This window comes from Pelophylax lessonae (assembly GCF_965119305.1).
Source record: "Pelophylax lessonae genome assembly, chromosome: 2".
Classification (NCBI taxonomy): domain Eukaryota; kingdom Metazoa; phylum Chordata; class Amphibia; order Anura; family Ranidae; genus Pelophylax; species Pelophylax lessonae.
Window position 1 is genome coordinate 743,579,150 of NC_138769.1, and position 23,221 is coordinate 743,602,370.

Below are 23,221 nucleotides of genomic sequence, written 5' to 3' on the forward strand. Positions count from 1 at the left end.
TTGAAAAACCGCTGCGCAAATACCGTGTGACATAAAAAATTGCAACACACATCATTTTATTCTCTAGGGTCTCTGCTAAAAAAAACATTTATAGTGTTTGGGGGTTCTAAGTAATTTTCTAACAAAAAAAGTAGATTTTTACATGTAGGAGCGAAGTGTCAGAATAGGCTTGGGAAGGAGGTGGTTAACAATAAATGAGTCATCAGATACCATAGCAGGCCACATACACCCAAAATGGGGGGTGGGTAGTTAGGGGTGGGGGGGCTCTGCCCCCCTTTATGGGGACAAGGGTCTCTTCCCGACAAACCTGGGCAGTGGTTGTGGGAGTATGTGGGCAGGAGGCTTATCAGAATATTGGGCCCACAGATCCCCCCCCCCCTCCATATGAATGACTAATTTACGAAAAAAGTGTCATAAATAAAATCAGTACACAGGTTTTTGGTTCGTCAATAACGCACCCATTAATGGCTGCCCGCGGAATGCCTGCTGGGGCATGCTGGCTCGGAGATGTCACACGCTCCTTACCTATTTAGGACCTGTCAATTGGAGGAGCAGGCATTCGGCGGTCAGCCTTCCTCATGGGCGGAGTGTTTTTTTTTTTCTTTTTTCGTGTCCGGCGGTGCGGCAGGCGTCATGAGTGACGATGAATCTGCATCAGGGGACATTGTTTTTGTAATTAAATTAACTTTAAACATTGAAATTTTTTTTTTAAAAGGACTTGTCAAAAATCTGTGTACTGTTTTTATTTATTTTTGACACTTTTTTTGTGAATGAGTAGGGGTACAATGTACCCCATACTCATTCACATAGGGGGGCCAGGATCTGGGAGCCCCCATTCCAGATTCTGATAAGCCACCAGCCGCAGACAACCACCACCCAGGATAGTGGTGAAGAGGCCCTTGCCCCATCAACATGGGGACAAGGTGCCCCCTGCCCCACAGCACCCACCTCCCATATTGAGCACATGTGGCATGGTATGGTTCAGAAGAGGGGGGCCTCCAAGGTAGGGTGCTCGGAAAAGGATCAAGTATGGATTTTGTGGGGCTGCCATAATGATTTTTTTTTGGCCCCACACCATTTTTTTTTTTGTCCTGGCAATATCGTGCATCTGCCAAGTAAATTTAAATGTAATTTTTAGAAATGTTCGTTTTTCTGCAGCAGGTTCTATACACGGTACATATGTGCTACTTTACAGGCAGACTAAGGGGACCCACCAGGCACTATATTTAAAGGAATTTTTCATTTTTACTGTTTCACTTTAAGCATCATTATAATCACGGCTCCTTCAAAAACTATTTAAAAAAAAAAAAAAAATGTTTGCATGTTTTGCATTGGTACGTGTCCCCCAGTTCATCCATATTGTTCACCCACCCATTAACCTCTGCTGCAGCAAGAACTCATTCATTTAGTGGCGGTATCTCTACTGCGGCTAAATGACAGCTTCTAGTTTGGTGGGTAGGATGCTGGCAGCCACCACCATCCTAGCAACCAAAAACGCCACGAAGGCTGGCCAACTGCACCATAACAACCAATAATGTCATTGGTTCTGGTATGTAGGTGGCCACAAAGTAAATGCCTGCATACGAGCAACCAATAACACTGCACTGCACAGTGTCACTGGGTTCTAGGACACAGGTGGCCAGGAATATGTGATTTAGGGATGAAGTAGTGACATTTAGTCAATTAAGTGAATAACCTCACCTGGGAGCCCCTTACTCTACTTTCAGCTGCAGTGAGATTCTGTGGGGAGAAGATAGTCTGGTTGGTCTTCATGTTTTTCTGGAGGGATCAACTTTGCTAGTATGCCATTTTTGGTATAATTTTTGTTATCCTATTTTTTTTTTTTTTTGGCGGGGGGGGGGGTGCTGTTTGGACTTTGTCATTGTGCTGTGTTTTTGTTTTTATTGTAAATGAGTAACTGGACATACTGTGTACCCCTTACTCATTCATGTAGGGGGAGCAGGATATCTCAGGGCCTGCTTTTTTATAGGAGGCCTCCAGATTCTCATAATTCCCCCCTGCAGACCCTCACAACCACTTTTCCAGAGTTGTGGGGGAGAGGCCCTGTCCCTACCAACATGAGGACATGGTGCTTTGCTAGGGTGCCTCTGTCAGGGTACCCTTCTCATGTGGAGGGCATGTGGCCTGGTATGGTCCAGTGCAGATTCCACATCCAGGTGTCCCTCCACAACTTCAGTTGGACATCCACCCATCACCCAATCATTTATTGATGAGACGTTTATTAATGAGATCTACAGCCAGGTCAGGTGACAATGTATCCCTGCATGATGCCTGAATAAAGATGAAGTCGGTCAGCATGTCACACCCTTTACATATCCCATCACTTCCTTACCAATTCATACAAAGATATCACACCCCCATTCCTTCTGAAATGGGAAGAGATTTGGGTCACACATTCACCCAGACAGAAAGATATCATATCCTATTCTTTACTCACAAATCCTCCTTTCCCAGCAGTGTCCAGGAGTCCGGATATAACATTCTGACCAGATGGTATACAGTCCTCACTCTTTTACTCAAACATTTCCCCACAACCTCTCCTACCTGTTAGAGGTGAAATAATGCCAGGAGAACTCTATTAAATATATTCTGGGAATGTCCTCTGATACGCACTTTCCGAGAGAAATTCAAAGATAACAAACATCTAACCAGAATATTACCCCCCTTTCTAAGACCCGATATAAAAGAATGACTGCTCATTCCCCTTATAGGTGTGGTCAGATCTTCTATCCCACTGAAATGGAGATCCATGGATCCCCTACAGTGTGTCTGTGGATTTCCAGGGTTAGTAAGATCTCACCACATTCCTGAAGTGCAAGGAAGATAATTAGGAATAATTTGCTTTGAAAATGAAGAGAATTGATTTTCAAGATTCGCCTCCTGTTTATTCCAAAGAGGTTTGCATTTAAGTCTGCAATTTTTAGAATTTTAAACACACTTGCTGAATACACCTAGATTGTAAGCTCTAAGGAACAGGGTCATCCAATTCCTCCAGTATTGAGTTGTATTGTGACTGTATTGTCTTCCCTCATTGTAAAGCGCTGCATAAACTGTTGGCGCTATATAAATCCTGTATAATAATAATAATACACGTGTAAATAGAACCCAAGCACATCCCCCATCACTATGAAGCACATTTCTCTGAATGAGAACAAAGAATGAGATTCTCCTGCTGGAAATTGTAATAAACTGTCTATTTTATCAGCCAATGGGAATAATATAGTGTCCACAGTAAAATGAAATACAAATATTTAAACCTGTATAATATTGTACATATTCTATGTATTAGATATATTTAATAATAATAATATTAATAATGTTCATAAAAGAAACTTTATTTACTTGTTTTTCTTAACGAATTCTGACTTTTTTATTTTTTTGTACAGGTGGATTTATGAACCAAGTTTTCGATCATTTTGGACTTCATCAATTCAGCTGAGTCACATGGGAAATTAGCCATATGGGTGTCTTATGTGACTGAAAGTCTTAATCACAATTCACTGGAGGATTCACACAGGACACAAGTCATATCCGTGTTCTAAAGGAACAAATGCTTTGGATCTTCCACATTGATCCAGCCTCAGAGGACAACAGGAGAGAAGTAATTTCAGTGTTCTGGAAGTGACAATGGCTTTACAGTAAAGTTCAACCCATATATACATAAGAGAAGTAATTTCAGAAGATATTTATTGTTTGGAATGTGATAAACATTTTACAATGGAAGCAAAACATTTCACACACCAGGAGGTTTACAATGGAGAGAAGCCATATCAATGTTCTGAATGTGATAAAGCATTTAAAACCAAGCAAGAACTTATACAACACCAGAGGATTCACACTGGAGAGAAGCCATATCAATGTTTTGAATGTGACAAAGCTTTTACACAGAAGTCCACTCTTATCACACACCAAATGATTCACAGTGGAGAGAAGCCATATTCTTGTTCTGAATGTGGCAAATCTTTTACAACAAAGGGTTATTTTATCAGACACCAGAATATTCACACTGGAGAGAAGCCATATCATTGTTCTGAATGTGGCAAAGCATTTACAACCAAGCAAGAACTTATAAAACACCAGAGGATTCACACTGGAGAGAAGCCATATCAATGTTTTGAATGTGACAAAGCTTTTACACAGAAGTCCACTCTTATCACACACCAAATGATTCACAGTGGAGAGAAGCCATATTATTGTTCTGAATGTGGCAAATCTTTTACAACAAAGGGTTATCTTATCAAACACCAGAGGGTTCACAGTGAAGAGAAGCCATATCATTGTTCTGAATGTGGCAAATCTTTTACAACAATGGATAATCTTATCAAACACCAGAAGATTCACACTGGAGAGAAGCCATATCATTGTTCTGAATGTGGCAAATCTTTTACAACAAAGCATAATCTTATCAAACACCAGAAGATTCACACTGGAGAGAAGCCATATCATTGTTCTGAATGTGGCAAATCTTTTACAACAAAGGGTTATCTCATCATACACCAGACGATTCACACTGGAGAGAAGCCATATCATTGTTCTGAATGTGGCAAATCTTTTACAACAAAGGATAATCTTATCAAACACCAGAAGTTTCACACTGGAGAGAAGCCATATCAATGTTCTGAATGTGTCAAAGTGTTTACAACCAAGCAAGAACTTATCACACACCAGAGGATTCACACTGGAGAGAAGCCATATCCATGTTTTGAATGTGACAAAGCTTTTACACAGAAGTCACAGCTTATCAGACACCAGATGATTCACAGTGGAGAGAAGCCATATCTTTGTTCTGAATGTGGCAAAACATTTAAAACCAAGCAAGAACTTATCAAACACCAGAGGGTTCACACTGGAGAGAAGCCATATTATTGTTCTGAATGTGGCAAAGCTTTTACAACAAAGGGTTATCTTATCATACACCAGAAGATTCACACTGGAGAGAAGCCATATTTGTGTTCTGAATGTGGCAAAGCTTTTTCACAGAAGTCAAACCTTATCACACACAAGAGGATTCACACTGGGGGGAAAGACCTATTAGTGCTCTGAATGTGACAAAGCTAATGTTGGGCTAATATATCACCAGAGGGTTCACAAGCTTTAGTTGCAGAGATGAAACTTTGCGAAAAGGGAGGATATTAACCACTTTAGGACCGGAGGATTTTCCTGCTTTACGTCCAGGCCACTTTTTGCAATTTCGCACAAACAAAATTTATGTCCTTTTTTTCCCCACAAACAGAGCTTTCTTTTGGTGGTATTTGATCACCTCTGCGCTTTTCATTTTTTGTGATATTAATAAAAAAAATGCGCCAATTTTGAAAAAGTAACAATATTTTTCTAAAAACATATATAGGCAGCGCTAACAGGTAAAAACTACATATAAGTGCTATATGAATAGAAAAATCACTATACTGTGACAAAAAATATTACAATATAGAATAAAGTGCATTCATGATCACTGAATATAATATTAATAGAGTGCAATAATAGGTTAAATCAAGTGTCCATAATATAACCATATATAAAGTGCAGAATATGTGTTAAGGTGCAGTCCAAAAAAAAGGTTTCTTCCAAAGAAACTAAAGTGCCAGAAACATACATGTATGCTTAAGGCTCATTTATATCCTAAATTTGGTGAGTGCATCCCCATTGGGGGTCTTTTCCTGAAGAGCACTTGGGCACTTATATGGATTTGAGCATCTTTCTGGCACTTTAGTTTCTTTGGAAGAAACCTTTTTTTGGACTGCACCTTAACACATATTTTGCACCTTAACACATATTTTGCATATGGTTATATTATGGACACTTGATTCAACCTATTATTGCACTTTATTAATTTTATATTCAGTGATCATGAATGCACTTTATTCTATATTGTAATATTTTTTTGTCACAGTATAGTGATTTTTCTATTCATATAGCACTTATATGTAGTTTTTACCTGTTAGCGCTGCCTATATATGTTTTTAGTTTTCTTCTGGTATTTTACCTAGTGAGCAGTAGCTTCAGGATTCATTTATTATTTATCTTCACTAAATTTTTTATCTTCACTTATTTATACATCACAGCGCCGGTAATAATTTATTGTTTTTACACAAAAAATGTTCTACTTTGACAATTAAAAAATATCCAATATATTAAATTTTTGTCATATTTAGGCCAAAATGTATTTAGCTACATGTCTTTGACAAAAAAATCCTCAATGAGCGTATTTTTAACCGCTTTAAGACCAGAAGATTTTACCCCATTCCTGACCAGGCCATATTTTGTGATTCGGCACTGCGTTATTTTAATGGACATTTGCGCGGTTGTGCGAAGCTGTACCCAAATTAAATTTACCTCTTTTTTTCCCCACATATAGGGCTTTCTTTTGGTGGTATTTGATCCCCTGTGCGATTTTTACTTTTTGCGTGATAAAAAAAGAGCAACAATTTTAAAAAAATAACTATTTTTCACATTTTTTCATATGAAATTCCCCCCCAATAAAATGTAAAAATCAAAATGTTTAAACATTTTAGGCCAATTTGTTTTCTGCTACATATGTTTGGTAAAAAAAAATCGCAATAAGCGTATTTTGATTGGTTTGCCCAAAAGTTATCGCAGCTACTAACTAAGGGAAAGATTTCTGTCATTTTTATTGTTTTTTTTTTAAACTAGTAATGGCGGCAATCTGCAATTTTTTTTTTTTGTGGGACTGCGACATTGCGGCGGACAGATCGGACCCCTAACTGACATTTTTGACACTTTTGGGGGTACCAGTGACATTACTACAGTAATCAGTGCTATAAATATGCCCTGTTACTGTAAAAATGACACTGGCATGGAAGGGGTTAACTTTTATTGGTGATAAAGGGGTGATGTATGCCTGGTGCTTACTGACGTGTGTGGGGACTGTGTGACACAGGCACAGATCGCAGGTTCAGCTATGCTGAATCCTGTAATCTGTCCCTGCCTGTCACTTAGGAGATCCGCCCGCTTTGTTTACACATGCAGGCGGATCTCCTCCCTCGATCCCCGACGATCGGGGAAGAGCGGCGGTGATCACCGCCTCTCCTCCCCTGGCCCGACTCCCGCTGTGTCTGAATACAGCGTGAGCGAGCCTCCGGCGGCGCGCACACACCGCCCACAGGGGGCGGAGTCCAGCGACGTAGACCTACATCGCTGGACGATAACGAACCACTTTGCCGCAGTACGCTCCATGTGAGCGGTCGGCAAATGGTTAAATGACTTGCAAATGCCCCATTAGTTTCACAACCCCAATCTCCTCCAACAATCTAGGAAAGAAATGAAAAGATAAAATGCTACTTTAAAAAATACAAACTAACATCTGTGAGCAAACAGGAATGTAATGGATGGATGCATTGAGTTCAGTGCTTATGTCCATCAGAAACAAAACTAAAAGGCCTGTGAATATTTCACAGTTTGACATTTTTTCAGATAAGCACCAATGATTGAACTGTTTTCCCATACGATTCTTATCTTCATCTTTTTTTTTTTTACTGAAAATAACAAATCTACAGACAGGATAACAGGTGATAAAACGATGTTGCAGAGGGAACTCTGGGAATGATAATGACAGATTGCATTACACATTAAGTTAGCAGACTTCCTGCTGTTGGTCTTATGTATGAATTGTGTTCTGATATTTACTGTCCTGCTGTAAAAGGTGTAAATGATTGCCCACATCTTTCCTGTAGTAGAAGGGACTACAATCTCATATTAGGAATATTAGAATGGGTACCTACCCAAGGGGGTCACCTTTTTTTGGATTTGGGAGAAACATTTCACATGGATTCTTAAATGTCATTAATGACACCGACAAGGGGAGTCTCACTTCACTAACAATAGGAGAGCCAATCACAGGCCAGTAATGTCTCATGGTTTATCAATGTAATTGCAGAATGTTTAATCCACATTGGTCCAATGGATTTCTTGTCCCTCCAGATAACATTTGCTTCTTGCATGGAAGGAGCCCCTAAAATGTCTTCTCATCAATTCCACCCATAGCTGTACTTTAGGTTATGTTGCCCCTCCCATATCTGTAAGGGAAAGCCTCAATTTCTCCCAATACTCCCCTGGCCTTCCAGTGAGAAGAAACATTTTCTCTGGAGTGGAAATGTTTTATGCAGTGATCCCTTCATAGACGGGATGGGGAATCTAAGTAATCTAAGATAATTAGGATGAACCCGTGTACTGGAGTCATGGATCAGATAACCAATGAGACCATTGATGTTATAGCAGAGCTGACAGCAGAAGTGTCTCCATCACCTAAGGTGGTGTCACAGAACTGCATGGCTGCTGACTATCTCTGGGAAGCCCAAGGTGGAGTCTACAATCTGGTGTCACATAGAGAGTGTTGTACATTTATATTAACTGTATAGACACAACCCTCTAGTGGGATTTTTAGATTATAATTACAACATAATTAAAAGTTACTACAAAGCGGTTGCAAGTAGTAATATGGATGAATGTAGAGAAATAACCACATTTATCTGTCCTAAGGACTCGTGTGGGATCTTTCTCTGTCCGATTTGGTATTTTATCTGAACACGAATGTTTCTTTTACATGCATTGTACTAATAAAGCCTTTTGTAGTAACTTTAATTATGTTGTAATTAATGATCTAAAAATCCCCCTAGAGGGTTATTTCTATACAGTTCAGTTACAGGGGATGTGGGCATTGCTATCTATCCCCTCCTAACAGCAATCTGTACCTCACTATACATTTATTTTATATCATGAGGATCTCAGAAGGAGACATCTACACAAGGTAAAGGAGATCCAACTGTCACCTGGATGGAGGAAGTGGAATCCATTTTCTTGGATGGGTTTAGTTGGAACTTGGTTGAGTAATATGGGGGGGTTGTTTCTGAAGCCTTTAGTTACAATTATAGTTTTGATAATAATTTTATACATTGCTGTTGTTGTTTCTTGATTTTTCTTTTTAACTCACACGGTTAAATTCAGATTTAGCTAAAACCCCAAACATTATATATTTTCTGAAATCAGAGACCCCGGAGAATAAAATGGGGGTAGTTGCAGTTTTTTATGTCACACAATATTAGCACAGCTGTTTATCAAATGCATATTTTCTGTAAAAATACAGTAAGGGTAATTTTAGGGCACACAAATAAACTTATGACATCATTTCTTTGGTAAAATATAACAGATGAGGTTGTGTTGAGCAAATAAATATCAGACACGTCAAGCTTTAAAAATTGTGCATACTTGGTGACAAACTTCAGTACCTACAAATGTCCCATAGGTGACGCTATACAAACCTTTACAGGTCATCAGTATAAATAGTTATCCATGAATGATGTCCCTAGAGTTATTCCTCTCACTCTGGTGTGAGCAGCGATATGTAAGATGTGTCGTGTGATTGTTGTTTTCCTACATAACCGCACCCAACACTGACATTTCCATATGTATATGGGAACTGGGGGGATAAAATTTGTTTTGTGGTTTGTTTGTTTTTATTTGCAGAGTTTTACTTTAATTTTTTAAACTTTAGTTTAGTTGTTCTCCTTCAGGTCCTCTAACCTTGTAGATGGTGACATGGACTTGTTGTGTGGGAATGAGCAGGAGGGGCTCGGGGTTATCTTCTACCCAATGAGCTTGTTATGGATAAAAGATGAAAGTGTCTTCTGGGAATTTACAGGGATTTGGATGTTTAGAGGGTTACATAAGTGGGCGGGGCTGGTATTAACGAGGGGTGTGTCATATGTTAATCAGTTTCTTAGCATAGATGATATAAATGGTGTAAATATATCCTTGAAATGTAAACAATCTATCTCTTTTCTTCTGTTGGTAAAGTGTCACATATATATGATTAATAAAGTTGGATTTTATTTTCACCTCACAATACTGTGGTCTGGGTTCTTCTACAACACATCCACCCAAAAATGTAATCTTCCAGTTATAGAAGTCTGGTGGAATGGGTGACAATCTGATTGTATTTCTTAGGTCTAGGGGCGGATTGCCCATTTGGGCACTCTGGCACTGTCTGAGGGTCCGTGGTCAGTAGGGGGGCCCTGAAAGAGGCTCAGTCCACTCCTGGAGGTGCCCACAGCTTAATATGCAGAAGAGAGGTTTAAGCCTGGAGGAGGCATGGCATTCTTTATGATGGTTTCTGCAGTGCTGGGAGAGGACTCAGGTGCTGGCCGGGCTGAGAGAGCGATGGTGGAGCCATGGGGATGGTAGCAGCGGCAGCCACTCCGGCCACCTCTCCCCCTGTGGAATTCAGCAGAGGGGTGGGGCTACCGTCCACATCCCCACCATGGGGGACAGCCAGTGCTGAACTTAGAGAGCTGGAGGTGGCAGAAGGCACTGCAGAGCGGAGTCATCTCATAGCTAGCAACCCGCCTTGTGTGCAGCAGGTCAGTGTGTGATCGCCAGCCCAGCAGTTTAGTGTCACTCCGCTTTATTCTATACCAGCAAGGCTGAGTGTTCCTGCCCATTGCCCATCCCCCAGGTGCTATTCCCTATCCCATATATAATAACCCTGATTTCTATATACATAGTGAGTGCTATTCCCTATATACTGTATAAGACTGATATGTGTACACTGAGTGCTGGTACCTACCTGCATATATAACACTGACATCTTTATACGGAGTGCCACTCAGTGTACAGATATCAGTGTTATATATAGGGAAGATTCGGGGTGTCTGGCTGTGCAGGGTGGGGGATCCCAGCTACTTACAGATCCTATAGGGTTCCGCTAGGGGTAAGATGAGTAGATTTATGGTACTTTTTTCCATCGTTTTTATACATTTTATTGCAGTTTGTTTGTTACAGGGTTGGGCCTTGTTTAACCATTTCTGGACTGGAAGGATTTCCCCCTTTAATGACCAGGCCCTATTTTGTGATTCGGCACTGCGTTACTTTAACTGACAATTGTGCGGTCTTGCGACGCTGTTGCCAAATAAAATTAACGTCCTTTTCCCCAGAAATAGAGATTTTCTTTTTGGTGTATTTAATCACCTGTGCGATTTTTATTTTTTGCGCTATAAACAAAAAAAGAGCGACAATTTTGAAAAAAAAAAAACAATATTTTTCACATTCTGATATATAACATTCCCCAAATAAATTTAAAAAATCCAAATATTTTTTTAACATTTTAGGCCCATTTGTTTTCTGCTACATATTTTTGGTAAAAATAATCACAATAAGCGTATTTTGATTGGTTTGCAAAAAAGATATTGTGTCTACTAACTACGGGAAAGATTTATGTCATTTATATTCTTTTTTTTTCTAGTAATGGCGACAATCTGTGATTTTTTGTGGGATTGCGGCGGACAGATCGGACCCCTAACTGACATTTTTGACACTTTTGGGGGTACCAGTGACATTACTACAGTAATCAGTGCTTAAAATATGCACTGTTACTTTAATAATGCCATTGGCAGGGAAGGGGTTAACACTGTTGGTGATCAAGGGGTTAAATAGTAAGCCTAGGGGAGTAATTCTAACTTTGGGGGGGTTGAGCTTGTGAAATAATCATGGAGACATTCAATCCTATATAGAAGGATCACTGAGCTCTGTGATTATTGCAGGGAGAAGGACGGGCGGCTGTGTTTACAACATCCGATCGTCCTTCTCTCTCAGCGGGGAGCGATCGCGGGTGTCAGGTGGCAATCTGATCCGCCTGACACACGCGCCAGCTTCCCCGCTGACGATCGGGGGTGAGAGCGCGCCGCTGCCGGCGTACGCTCGCCCCCTACCTCCTCCCAAGCAAATGACATACCCATACGTGGTTTTGCCTGGGAGAGCCACTCTGCCCCATATATATACAGTATACGGTCAGTAAGTGGTTAAATAAGAGGACCGTCTTTTCAGTTCACTTTAAGGAATTCATTGGTAGTATTTCTTCCCTCTAGTTGCCGATTCTAATCCTGTTCTGAATTTCCTCCTACCTTGTAACCTCAAGGCAGACGCGGACAGACTCCATGGAGACATTTTACTTATAAATAAATCTGTGTAAACTTTTCTACCTATTTGTATGAATGTTATTCTGTTCAGCCAGTTATGTTATTTATCTCCCCCTGCTAGACAGCAGAGCCAGGTTGTGACCTCACTTTTCTCTGCACTGTATAAGGAATTCAGATTGGTCACCACCCTGCCCCCTCCTGTGACTGAACAGAGAAGAAGAAACTGTCACTACTGCCCCTCCCCCTCCAGTGTGACTATAGCACAGTGAGTAGATGGTAGTTAAAAAAACACCAAAATTTGATATATTTTCTGAAAGCAGAGACCCTGTAGAATAAAAAGATGGTGGTTGGAATTTTTTCGGTCACACAATATTTGTGTAACTTTTTATCAGTTCTACATTCTCAGTAAACTATACGTTCCAATAAATGTTAGTGCAGACAAAGCACAATATAATACCACATTGTTTGTAGAAAATAAAAGATGAAGTTGTGTGGAGTAAAAGGATACAAATCCTGTGTGTGTCCATGAGACTGGGAGAATTACAGCGCCCAAAATGATCAATAGGTGACATTTTCACTGCTTGTGGACCGCCCACTGCCTTCTTACTGCGGCCGAGCGGCCCCGCTGTGCTGGATGAGGTACATGGATGACATCCAGCATTTCCAGGTAGGGGGCGCTCCCACCACCCCATCTGTGCTGTCATTCAGTGCAGCACAAGTCGGTCAGCAGGTCCCAGCCAATGATTTTTGGCCTGGACCTGCTGATTGGCTGTATGGAATCACAGATCAGCCGTGTCAATGTTTTGTAATCACAGACACAGGAACTGCACCGTTCTTCTCTCTCTCTGAGCCCTTTTCTGTTCAGAGAGAGAAGAAAGCAGACCTGTGTGACTCCAATCAGCACATTTACACTTCCACACACTTAGTGAGGGACATTTAACCCCTTGACTGCCCTCCAGGTAACCCTTTCACTGCCCTCTCACAGTGTCATTAGTACAGTGTACAGCATTTTCACTGATCACTGTATTAGTGTCACTAGTGACTTCAGATAACGTCAGAGTCAGTCAGTGTCCCTCCCAGATAGTGTCAGATTGCCCGCCACACTATCGCCATCCACATTTAACTCCTTTATTGCCAGAAACATTATCAAAGTCACACTATAACCGCCAATATTGATAGAGTCTGAACATGGATCAGTATATTGATCACAAACAGAACTATACCAGTGTCCCCAATAGTATAGTGTCCCCAAAAAATGCAGTGTTAGTGGGATCAGCCCCGTTCTTTGATCACTGCCACCTCTGATACATTGTACACAAAACCGCAGTGTTAGAAAGATCAGGCCTGATCTCTGCAGCACTAGCAGGTAAATCTTATTTCTAGCACACAAACCATCACTGACAGCCAGGAGCTCTTTTTCCCGTGAGTCGCACTAGGTACCTGTAAATTTACTGCCCAAAATGTCCAAAGAAAGGTCCACTAGTGAGGAGACCTACAGGATTCTGCACATGACAGATGAGAGTGAAGGGGAATCCTCTCTATCAGAATCCGGATCAGAACATGAGCCTGTGGAAAGCAGCGGCACCCTGACAGGGAACTCAGACGATGGAGAAGAGTCCCTGCTAAGATCAGACGTACCCGACCCCAGGTTACTGAGGTGCTAGAAAAGCAGAGTTATGCTCCTATGCAGCAGAGTGCCAGTCCTAGCGCTGCTCCAGAGGCCTCGTACATCCTGGCCTTTTACACCCCAGCACTGCAGTATCCCATGGTGATGTGGAGAGTCCCAGAAGTGCAGTACAAGCTGGTGAGGAGGCCGGCACTAATAGCGGAGTGCAAGCTCAGCCACCAAGATTTCAAGCACAGGCCTGTAGAGCCCATTCAGAGGTGCTTGTGAACTCTAATTGGCTGCCCCCAGATTCAGCAGCACCCATTACCCTCCCCCCCATTCACAGCCCAGCTCAGGGTTCAGATGTAATCCGCCAATTTAACAACCCCCTGACTTTTTTTTTAGCTGTTTTTCACCAAATACCTCTTTAATTTGATTGTGGACCAAATTAATCTTTATGCAGACCAGTATATCACCGCCAACCCAAACTCATACCTTGCCAGGCCATTTGAGTGGAAACCTGTCATGATTTATGAATTTAAGACTCTTTTGGACCTCACCCTTAATATGAGCATTACAAAAAAAGAATGAATTGCAGTCATATTGGTCCACAGATTCATCATATCCCCGTGTTCTCTGCTGCAATGGCAGGCATAGATAGAAGAAAATAATGTGTTTCATGCACTTCAATGACAATACACTTGTAGCAACAAATAAGATCTTCCATAGAAACATAGAAACATAGAATGTGTCGGCAGATAAGAACCATTTGGCCCATCTAGTCTGCCCAATATATCTGAATCCTATGAATAGTCCCTGGCCCTATCTTGTATGAAGGATAGCCTTATGCCTATCCCATGCATGCTTAAACTCCTTCACTGTATTTGCAGCTACCACTTCTGCAGGAAGGTTATTCCATGCATCCACTACTCTCTCAGTAAAGTAATACTTCCTCATATTACTTTTAAACCTTTGCCCCTCTAATTTAAAACTGTGTCCTCTTGTGGTAGTTTTTCTTCTTTTAAATATGCTCTCCTCCTTTACCGAGTTGATTCCCTTTATGTATTTAAATGTTTCTATCATATCCCCTCTGTCTCTTCTTTCTTCCAAGCTATACATGTTAAGGTCCTTTATCCTTTCCTGGTAAGTTTTTTCCTGCAATCCATGTACTAGTTTAGTAGCTCTTCTCTGAACTCTCTCTAGAGTATCTATATCCTTCTGGAGATATGGCCTCCAGTACTGCGCACAATACTCCAAGTGAGGTCTCACCAGTGTTCTGTACAGCGGCATAAGCACTTCTCTCTTTCTACTGCTTATACCTCTCCCTATACATCCAAGCATTCTGCTGGCATTTCGTGCTGCTCTATTACATTGTCTTCCCACCTTTAAGTCTTCTGAAATAATTACTCCTAAATCCCTTTCCTCAGATACTGAGGTCAGGACTGTGTCAAATATTCTATATTCTGCCCTTGGGTTTTTACGCCCCAGGTGCATTATCTTGCACTTATCCACATTAAATTTCAGTTGCCAGAGTTCTGACCATTCTTCTAGTTTTCCTAAATCCTTTTCCATTTGGCGTTTCCCTCCAGGAACATCAACCCTGTTACATATCTTTGTGTCATCAGCAAAAAGACAAACCTTACCATCGAGGCCTTTTGCAATATCACTTATGAAGATATTAAACAAAATTGGTCCCAGTACAGATCCCTGAGGTACCCCACTGGTAACATGACCTTGTTCTGAATGTTCTCCATTGACTACAACCCTCTGTTGTCTGTCACTCAGCCACTGCCTAATCCACTCAACAATATGGGAGTCCATGCTCAATGACTGCAGTTTATTGATAAGTCTTCTATGTGGGACAGTGTCAAAAGCCTTACTAAAATCTAGATATGCAATGTCTACTGCACCTCCACCGTCTATTATTTTAGTCACCCAGTCAAAAAAATCTATAAGATTTGTTTGACATGATCTCCCTGAAGTAAACCCATGTTGTTTTTCATCTTGCAATCCATGGGATTTAAGATGTTCCACAATCCTATCCTTTAATAGGGTTTCCATTAATTTGCCTACTATTGATGTCAGACTCACTGGTCTATAGTTGCTCGATTCCTCCCTACTCCCTTTCTTGTGAATGGGCACGACATTTGCCAATTTCCAGTCTTCCGGGACGACTCCTGTTACTAATGATTGGTTAAATAGATCTGTTAATGGTTTTGCCAGCTCACCACTAAGCTCTTTTAATAATCTTGGGTGTATCCCATCAGGACCCTGTGACTTATTTGTCTTCACTTTAGACAGCAATCTTAGAATGTCTTCCTCTGTAAAGACACATGCATCAAATGATTCATTAGTCATCCTTTCAAGTGGAGGTCCTTCTCCTTCTTTTTCTTCTGTAAAAACTGAACAGAAGTATTCATTAAGGCAGTCAGCTAGCCCTTTATTTTCTTCTACATACCTTCCGTCCTTTGTTTTTAATTTAGTTATTCCTTGTTTTAATTTCCTTTTTTCATTTATATATCTGAAGAATGTCTTATCCCCCTTTTTCATAGACTGAGCTAGTTTTTCTTCTGCCTGCGCTTTAGAAGTTCTTATAACTTGCTTGGCCTCTTTCTGCCTAATCTTGTAGATTTCCTTATCTTCATTGCTCTTGGTTTTTTTATAATTACAAAATGCTAGCTTTTTATTTTTAATGATTTGGGCCACTTCTGCTGAGTACCACAGTGGTCTCTTCCTTTTTTTGCTTTTACTGACAAGTCTAATGCAATTTTCTGTTGCCTTCAATAATGCACCTTTTAAGTAGTCCCATTTCTCCTGGACTCCATGTAATCCGTTCCAGTCTGATAAGGACTCATTTATGACTAATTTCATTTTTGAAAAGTCTGTTTTTCTAAAATCAGATGGACTCCATGGACTCAACATGTCTCTCAGCAAATACCTTGGGGTGTATACTTTCCAAAAAGGGGTCATTTAGGGGGTGTATAACGGACCTGGCATTTAGGAGCCTCCGAAAATGTGATAGGTAGTCAGGAAACTCAATTTGCCTTGAAAGCCTGAAGGTGGTCATTGGATTTTGGGGACCTCTATGTGGCTAGGCTGCCAAAAAATAAAATCTTCCATGGATTCCACAAGTCTCTCAGCAAATACCTTCCAAACAGGGGTCCTTTGGGGGGATGTTTGTATTGTCTTTACATTTTACTGCCTCAAGAAATGTGATAGGCCACCAGAAAGTAAAACTGCGTAAATTCCAGTATATTCACCATCATTTGTAGACAATATAACTTTCACATAAACCAATTAATATACATTTATTGGGATTTTATCTGAATGTAAGACTTTTTGGGCCTAACCCTTAACATGGGCATTGCAAAAAATAATGAATTGCAGTCATATTGGTCCAAAGACCAGATTCATCATATGCCCGTGTTCTCTGCTGCATCCATCAATGACTGATCAGTGTACCGGCTGCCTGTACCATGTGATTACTGTGACCAATCACAGCAGATCACATGACATTTGTAAAGAATGGATGGTTTTCTTTCATGCCATCCATTGTGCACAATTGGGCAGCTAGCTGTGATTGGTCACACTGATCACATGGTACAGACAGGGCCAATCACAGCCCATCTGTACCATGTGATTAAATGTGACCAATCACAGCTAATCACAACAAAACAGACCAAATTAATCAGTTTCATTCAGTAAAAATGATTGAACATATTAGTAAAATTTACTGGTATAAACAATCATAATTTGTAAAAAAGAAACAAATTGTGAAAAAAAGTAATAATAAGGGAAAAAATATATATATACAGTACATATATATATTTTTTCTTTTTTACATACTGTCACCAGTTAGTGTCCCTGATCACCATCACAGCCATTATATGATAATGTTGTAGAGCACTGATGACAATATGTTAAAAAAAATTGAAAAATAAATATTTTTTACATTTTCCCAAAAATTGTGACAAAAAATAACAACTTAAAAAAAAAAAACTTGCTACGCCTCTTACTAAATACCTTGGGCTTTCTACTTTCCAAAATGGATAATTTGGGGGGAGGGGTATTTGTACTGTCCTGGCATTTTCAGGCCAGAAGAATTTAGATCAGCCGTCAGTACATCAGGATTGATTGATTTTCAATAGTTACTCATACAGTACTTTGTGGACTTGATAACTTTCCTACAGACTAAATAATATACACTGATTTGGGTTATTTTCATCAAAAAAGTAGCAGAATACATTTTGGCCTTAATTTCTAAAGGAAGATTATTAATTTGCAAAATGTTATAACAGTAACAGAAAAGAAAAACTTGATTTTTTTTTCAAAATTTTCTGTAGTTTTTAATTAATTTAGCAAACAATAAAAAACCCAGTGGTGATTAAATACCATCAAAAAAACACTCTATTTGTGTGAAAAAAAATGATAAAAATTTCTAACGGGTACAGTAGACCCATTAGACCAGTGTTCCTCAACTCCGGTCCTCAGGGCCCACTAACAGGCCAGATTTTAAGTATTACTTCGGGGAGATGCAGACTAGAATACTGCAATCATTGAGCAGCAAATGATATCACCTGGGATGTATTTCAGTTATCTTGAAAACCTGGCCTGTTAGTGGGCCCTGTAGGCCAGGGTTGAGGACCACTGCATTAGACCACGTAATTGTCATTCAAAGTGTGACAGCTCTGAAACCTGAAATCTTGCCTGGGCAGAAAGGAGGTAAAAGTTCCACGTACTGAAGTGGTTAAAGTAGCACAGTGCTGAATTGGAAAACAAGCCCTGGACATGAAGGAGGTAAAACCTTCCAGAGGTCAAGAAATTAATAAATCTTGCTTTAATTGTACACAGTTTGGTTTTAGTTTCCTGTGATTCTTCTTGTGGCTGCAGTTCTTCTGATCTCCACAAGGTGGTGATCTCACTTATACAGAAACAGGAAATCTCTATGGAAGACAGGAAGTGAAGTGAAGTACAGACAGGAAGTGAGGTGAGGTACAGACAGGAAGTGAAGTGAAGTACAGACAGGAAGTGAGGTGAGGTACAGACAGGAAGTGAAGTGAGGTACAGACAGGAAGCTCCATGTGGGAGGAATTATAGAGGAGACGTTGCTGGAAGTATCAGCGGAGGAGGTAATGAGATTGTATTTTATCATATCTCCCATCACTCTCCCTTGTAGGACTCCATATTTCTCTGTCCCTCTTTTCGGTCTGATGTACACACAGACATATGAACATACAATATAACGCCACAAAGTCTTCATATCGCTCTCAGATTTCCCTCAGATATCAGATTATTTCATGTACTGAAGTGAAAACACTGATATAAAAGAAAAGTAATGGTGAAATAAAACATAAGTGGGTGTAACTGATCACATTGTCACCAAATGTCACCCCCAAATAAAAGTTTTCCCTGTAAGGGTCCGGTCACACCAGGAACTGCACGTTTCTCATGAATTTCCACATGTGCGTTTACATGCGTTCTCAGTGCATTTTTTAGCATTGGGAAGGACAGGGGATTAAAGAAGACAAACTTGTGTTTTGTCCCCAGAGTCACATTGTGTTGTGTTTACTCCCATGTACATGCGTTTATGTACTCACAAAATCAGATACTTAAAGACTCATCCAAATCACATGTCAGTGTTTATCATCCACCTGGATGGAGATCCCTCTTTGGATGGGATGATCCCTCTGCACAGCGCTGGACTGGTGAAGCCTGACAGGGAGAGCAGCAGCTGCTGCCGCTATATCACACAGGCAGGCCACCGCATGGATTTTTTATTTTATTTTTTCATTTTTCAAAACCTTGTGACAAAAATGAGATCTGCAAAATACTCACCATGCCTCTTATCTAATACTTTGGGGTGTCAACTTTCCAAAAGGGGGTGATTTGGAGGTGTTTGTACTCTCCTGGCATTTCAGGACCTCTGAAACTGTGATAGGTAGTGAGGAAGAGAAATACGCCCTTTGAAAGCCTGAAGGTGGTCATTGGATTTTGGGGACCTGTATGTGGCTAGACTGACAAAACCTCTCTCACATGTGGGATCCCCATACTCAGGAGAAGTAGCAGAATGTGTTTTGGGGTGTAATGCCACATATATCCATGGCTTGTGTGAGAAATATCTCATTAAAGTGACAACTTTGTGTACAAAAAAGAAAAACAATTTTTTGTCATATTCAAAAACCTTTTTGCGATAAATAAAATCTTCCATGCACTCACCATGCCTCTCAGCAAATACCTCTGGGGCGTCTACATTCCAAAAAGGGGTCATTTTGGGGGTTTATGTACTGCCGTGGCATTTTAGTACTTCAAGAAATGTAATAGGCAGTCAGAAAGTAAAAGCGGTGTAAATTCCAGTATATATCCCATAGTTTGTAGACTGTATTGTATTCTGCTACATGTCTTTGGTAAAAAAAATATATATATTTCTTAAATTTATGAAAAAATTTGATTTTATTGGATATTTTTTTTTATAATAGAAAGTATAAAATATTTTTTTTTTTTCCAAATGTATCATTTATATAATAAAAAATAGAAACCCCAGTAGTTAGCAAATATCACCAAATAAAATCTTTGTTTTTGTGAAAAAAATGATGTAAAGTTAATTTGGGTACAGCGCTGCATGACCGTGCAATTGGCAGTTAAAGTAGCGCAGTGCAGAATAGTAAAAAATGCCCTGGTCATGAAGGGGGCGGGGACCTTCTGACGATAAAGAGGTTAAATTGCATTTATGTGCCAAGAAATAACTTTAATGTATTTTTTTACTAAAATTTTGCCTTTTATAAAGCATTGCTCTAATATCATGTAACATAAATAAATTAGAACTACCAACATTTTATTCTCTAGGGTGTCTGCTGTCAATAGATATATAATATATTGGGGGGGGTTTAAGTAATCTTCAGACCATAAAATGATTTTTAAAACATGTAAACAAGAAAAATAAAAAACATTTAATAAATGGCTCCAGGACTGAAGTGGACCCTTTATTACACACTGAGTCCAGGAAGCCACAGAGAGACCACGTTTCCCCTGACTTCCTCTCCAGGCTGTGATCCCACTCTGGTTGGGCGCCACCTACAGTGGAAGAAGAAGACTGCACCTGCCTACATCTGCTTTATGCTTTGTCTGATCAGGATGACGGGCATTTCTCCCTGAACGCAGAGTGCCCTAAACACGAGGTAAACGTGGTGCAGCATTTAGCTCAGTCCAGCTGTAGTGTAGACTTTGACAGGCTGCAGGCAGCGGGGGTGGACGCTGTACCTGTGCCTACCAGGTGTATTATACCGCCAGCATTGCACACACAGGGGCTGGACCCCCCATGTACAAGGGACCTAAGAGATACAATCAGCTTGTCTCCCATTCCACCAGACTCCTATAACTGGAAGATTACATTTTTGGGTGGATGTGTTGTAGAAGAACCCAGACCACAGTATTGTGCGGTGAAAATATCATCCAACTTTATTAATCATATATATGTGACACTTTACCAACAGAAGAAAAGCGATTGTTTACATTTCAAGGATATATTTATACCATTTATATCATCTATGGTAAGAAACTGATTATCATATGACACACCCCTCATTAATACCAGCCCCGCCCACTTATGTAACCCTCTAAACATCCAAATCCCTGTAAATTCCCAGAAGACACTTTCATCTTTTATCCATAACAAGCTCATTGGGTACAAGATAACCCCGAGCCCCTCCTGCTCATTCCCACACAACAAGTCCATGTCACCATCTACAAGGTTAGAGGACCTGAAGGAGAACAAGACCATGACCACCAGGACCATCGCCTGACTGAAGCCATGCTCACATTTCTTTCTAATGCTGCTTTTATGGTCTCCTCAGATACAGATCTGGCAGATGTACATTAGTGTAACCCTTTCACTCAAATCTGTGCTTGACCATCGTTTTTGGGGTACAGAGGTGACATTAGGGGTCTAACGTCTCTTTAAAGAGGACCTGTGACCAGCAATATGCTATCACATGAGGGGCTATCAACCCCCTATGTGATAGAAATAAAGTTGAGGGAAAAGTTAAAACAAACTTAAAGTATCACATTGTAAAAAAACACACAAAAAATATAACCCCCCAGTTCCTGTGTACAGATACGAAACGTCAGTGTTGGGTGCGGTTATGTAGGAAAACAACAATCACACGACACATCTTACATATCGCTGCACACACCAGAGTGAGAGGAATAACTCTAGGGACTTCATTCATGGATAACTATTTCAACTGATGACCTGTAAAGGATTTTAGAGTGTCACCTATGGGACATTTTTGGTACTGAAGTTTGTCACCATTTCACAAGTTCATCCAATTTTTAAAGCTTGACATGTTTGGTATCTATATACAAGACACAAACCTCATATTTTATATTTCATCAAAGAAATTGGGTAATAATTTGTGTTTGTGTGCACTAAAATTATCTGCAGTGCTTCTTTTCTTTACAGAAAATGTGCATTTGATAAAAAATTGTGCCAGTATCCTCTAAAAATACCAACATTTTATTCTCCAGAGTCTCTGCTTTGAGAAAAAAAAATGTTTGTGAGTTTTAAATATTCATCTGGCCTAAAAATGTGAATTTAACCATGTGCATAAAAAATGTACAATCAACTCTGGCAGTAAAAGAAAGAACCACACTAATGTAGAAAATTATTATCACAACTATAGTAACAACTAATGGCTTAGGAAGGAAACCCACCATATTACTCAACCAAGTTCCAACTAAACCCATCCAAGACAATGGATCCCACTTCCTCCCACCCAGGTGCCTGTTGGATCTCCTTTACCTTGTGTAGATATCTCCTTCTGAGATCCTCATGATATAAAATAAATGTACAACACTCTCTATGTGACACCAGATTGTAGACTCCACCTTGAGCTTCCCAGAGATAGTCAGCAGCCATGCAGTTCTGTGACACCACCTTAGGTGATGGAGACACTTCTGCTGTCAGCTCTGCTATAACATCAATGGTCTCATTGGTTATCTGATCCATGACTCCAGTACACGGGTTCATCCTAATTATCTTAGATTACTTAGATTCCTCATCCCGTCTATGAAGGGATCACTGCATAAAACATTTCCACTCCAGAGAAAATGTTTCTTCTCACTGGAAGGCCGGGGATTATTGGGAGAAATTGAAGCTTTCCCTTACAGATATGGGAGGGGGGGGGGGGCAACATCACTTAAAGTACAGCTATGGTGGAATTGAAGGGAAGACATTTTAGGGGGCTCCTTCCACACAAGAAGTATATTTTATCTGGAAGGACTAGGAATCCATTGGACCAATGGAGATTAAACATTCTGCAATTACATTGAGAACCCATGAAATGTTACTGGCCTGTGATTGGCTCTCCTATTGTTAGTGAGGTGAGTGAGACTTCCCTTGTCGGTGTCATTAATGGAATTTAATAATCCATGTGAAATGTTTCTCCAAAATCCAAAAAAATGAACCCCTTGGGTAGGTACCCATCCTAATATTCCTAATATGAGTTTGTAGTCCCGGCTACTACAGGAAAGATGTGGGCAATCATTTACACCTTTTACAGCAGGATAGTAAATATCAGAACACAATTCATACATAAGACCAACAGCAGGAAGTCTGCTAACTTAACCGCTTCCATACAGAGCAGTTAGACCCCCTTCCTGCCCAGACCAA

The 23,221-nt window shown here is 40.2% G+C and overlaps 2 protein-coding genes across 2 annotated transcripts in view; one reads left to right on the top strand and one right to left on the bottom strand.

Moving 5' to 3' along the window:
- Nucleotides 1–23,221, bottom strand: part of LOC309548369 (uncharacterized protein) — a gene marked incomplete at its 3' end in the record, with an annotated part of 923,844 nt that overhangs the window by 410,997 nt on the left and 489,626 nt on the right.
- LOC309546816 (uncharacterized protein) overlaps nt 3,739–23,221 on the top strand; it is a gene marked incomplete at both ends in the record, with an annotated part of 172,119 nt that continues 152,636 nt past the window's right edge. The window contains one exon of the mRNA XM_082246501.1: nt 3,739–5,055. Within this exon, the coding sequence (XP_082102627.1) occupies nt 3,739–5,055 (1,317 nt within the window). The remainder of the gene's footprint in view (nt 5,056–23,221) is intronic.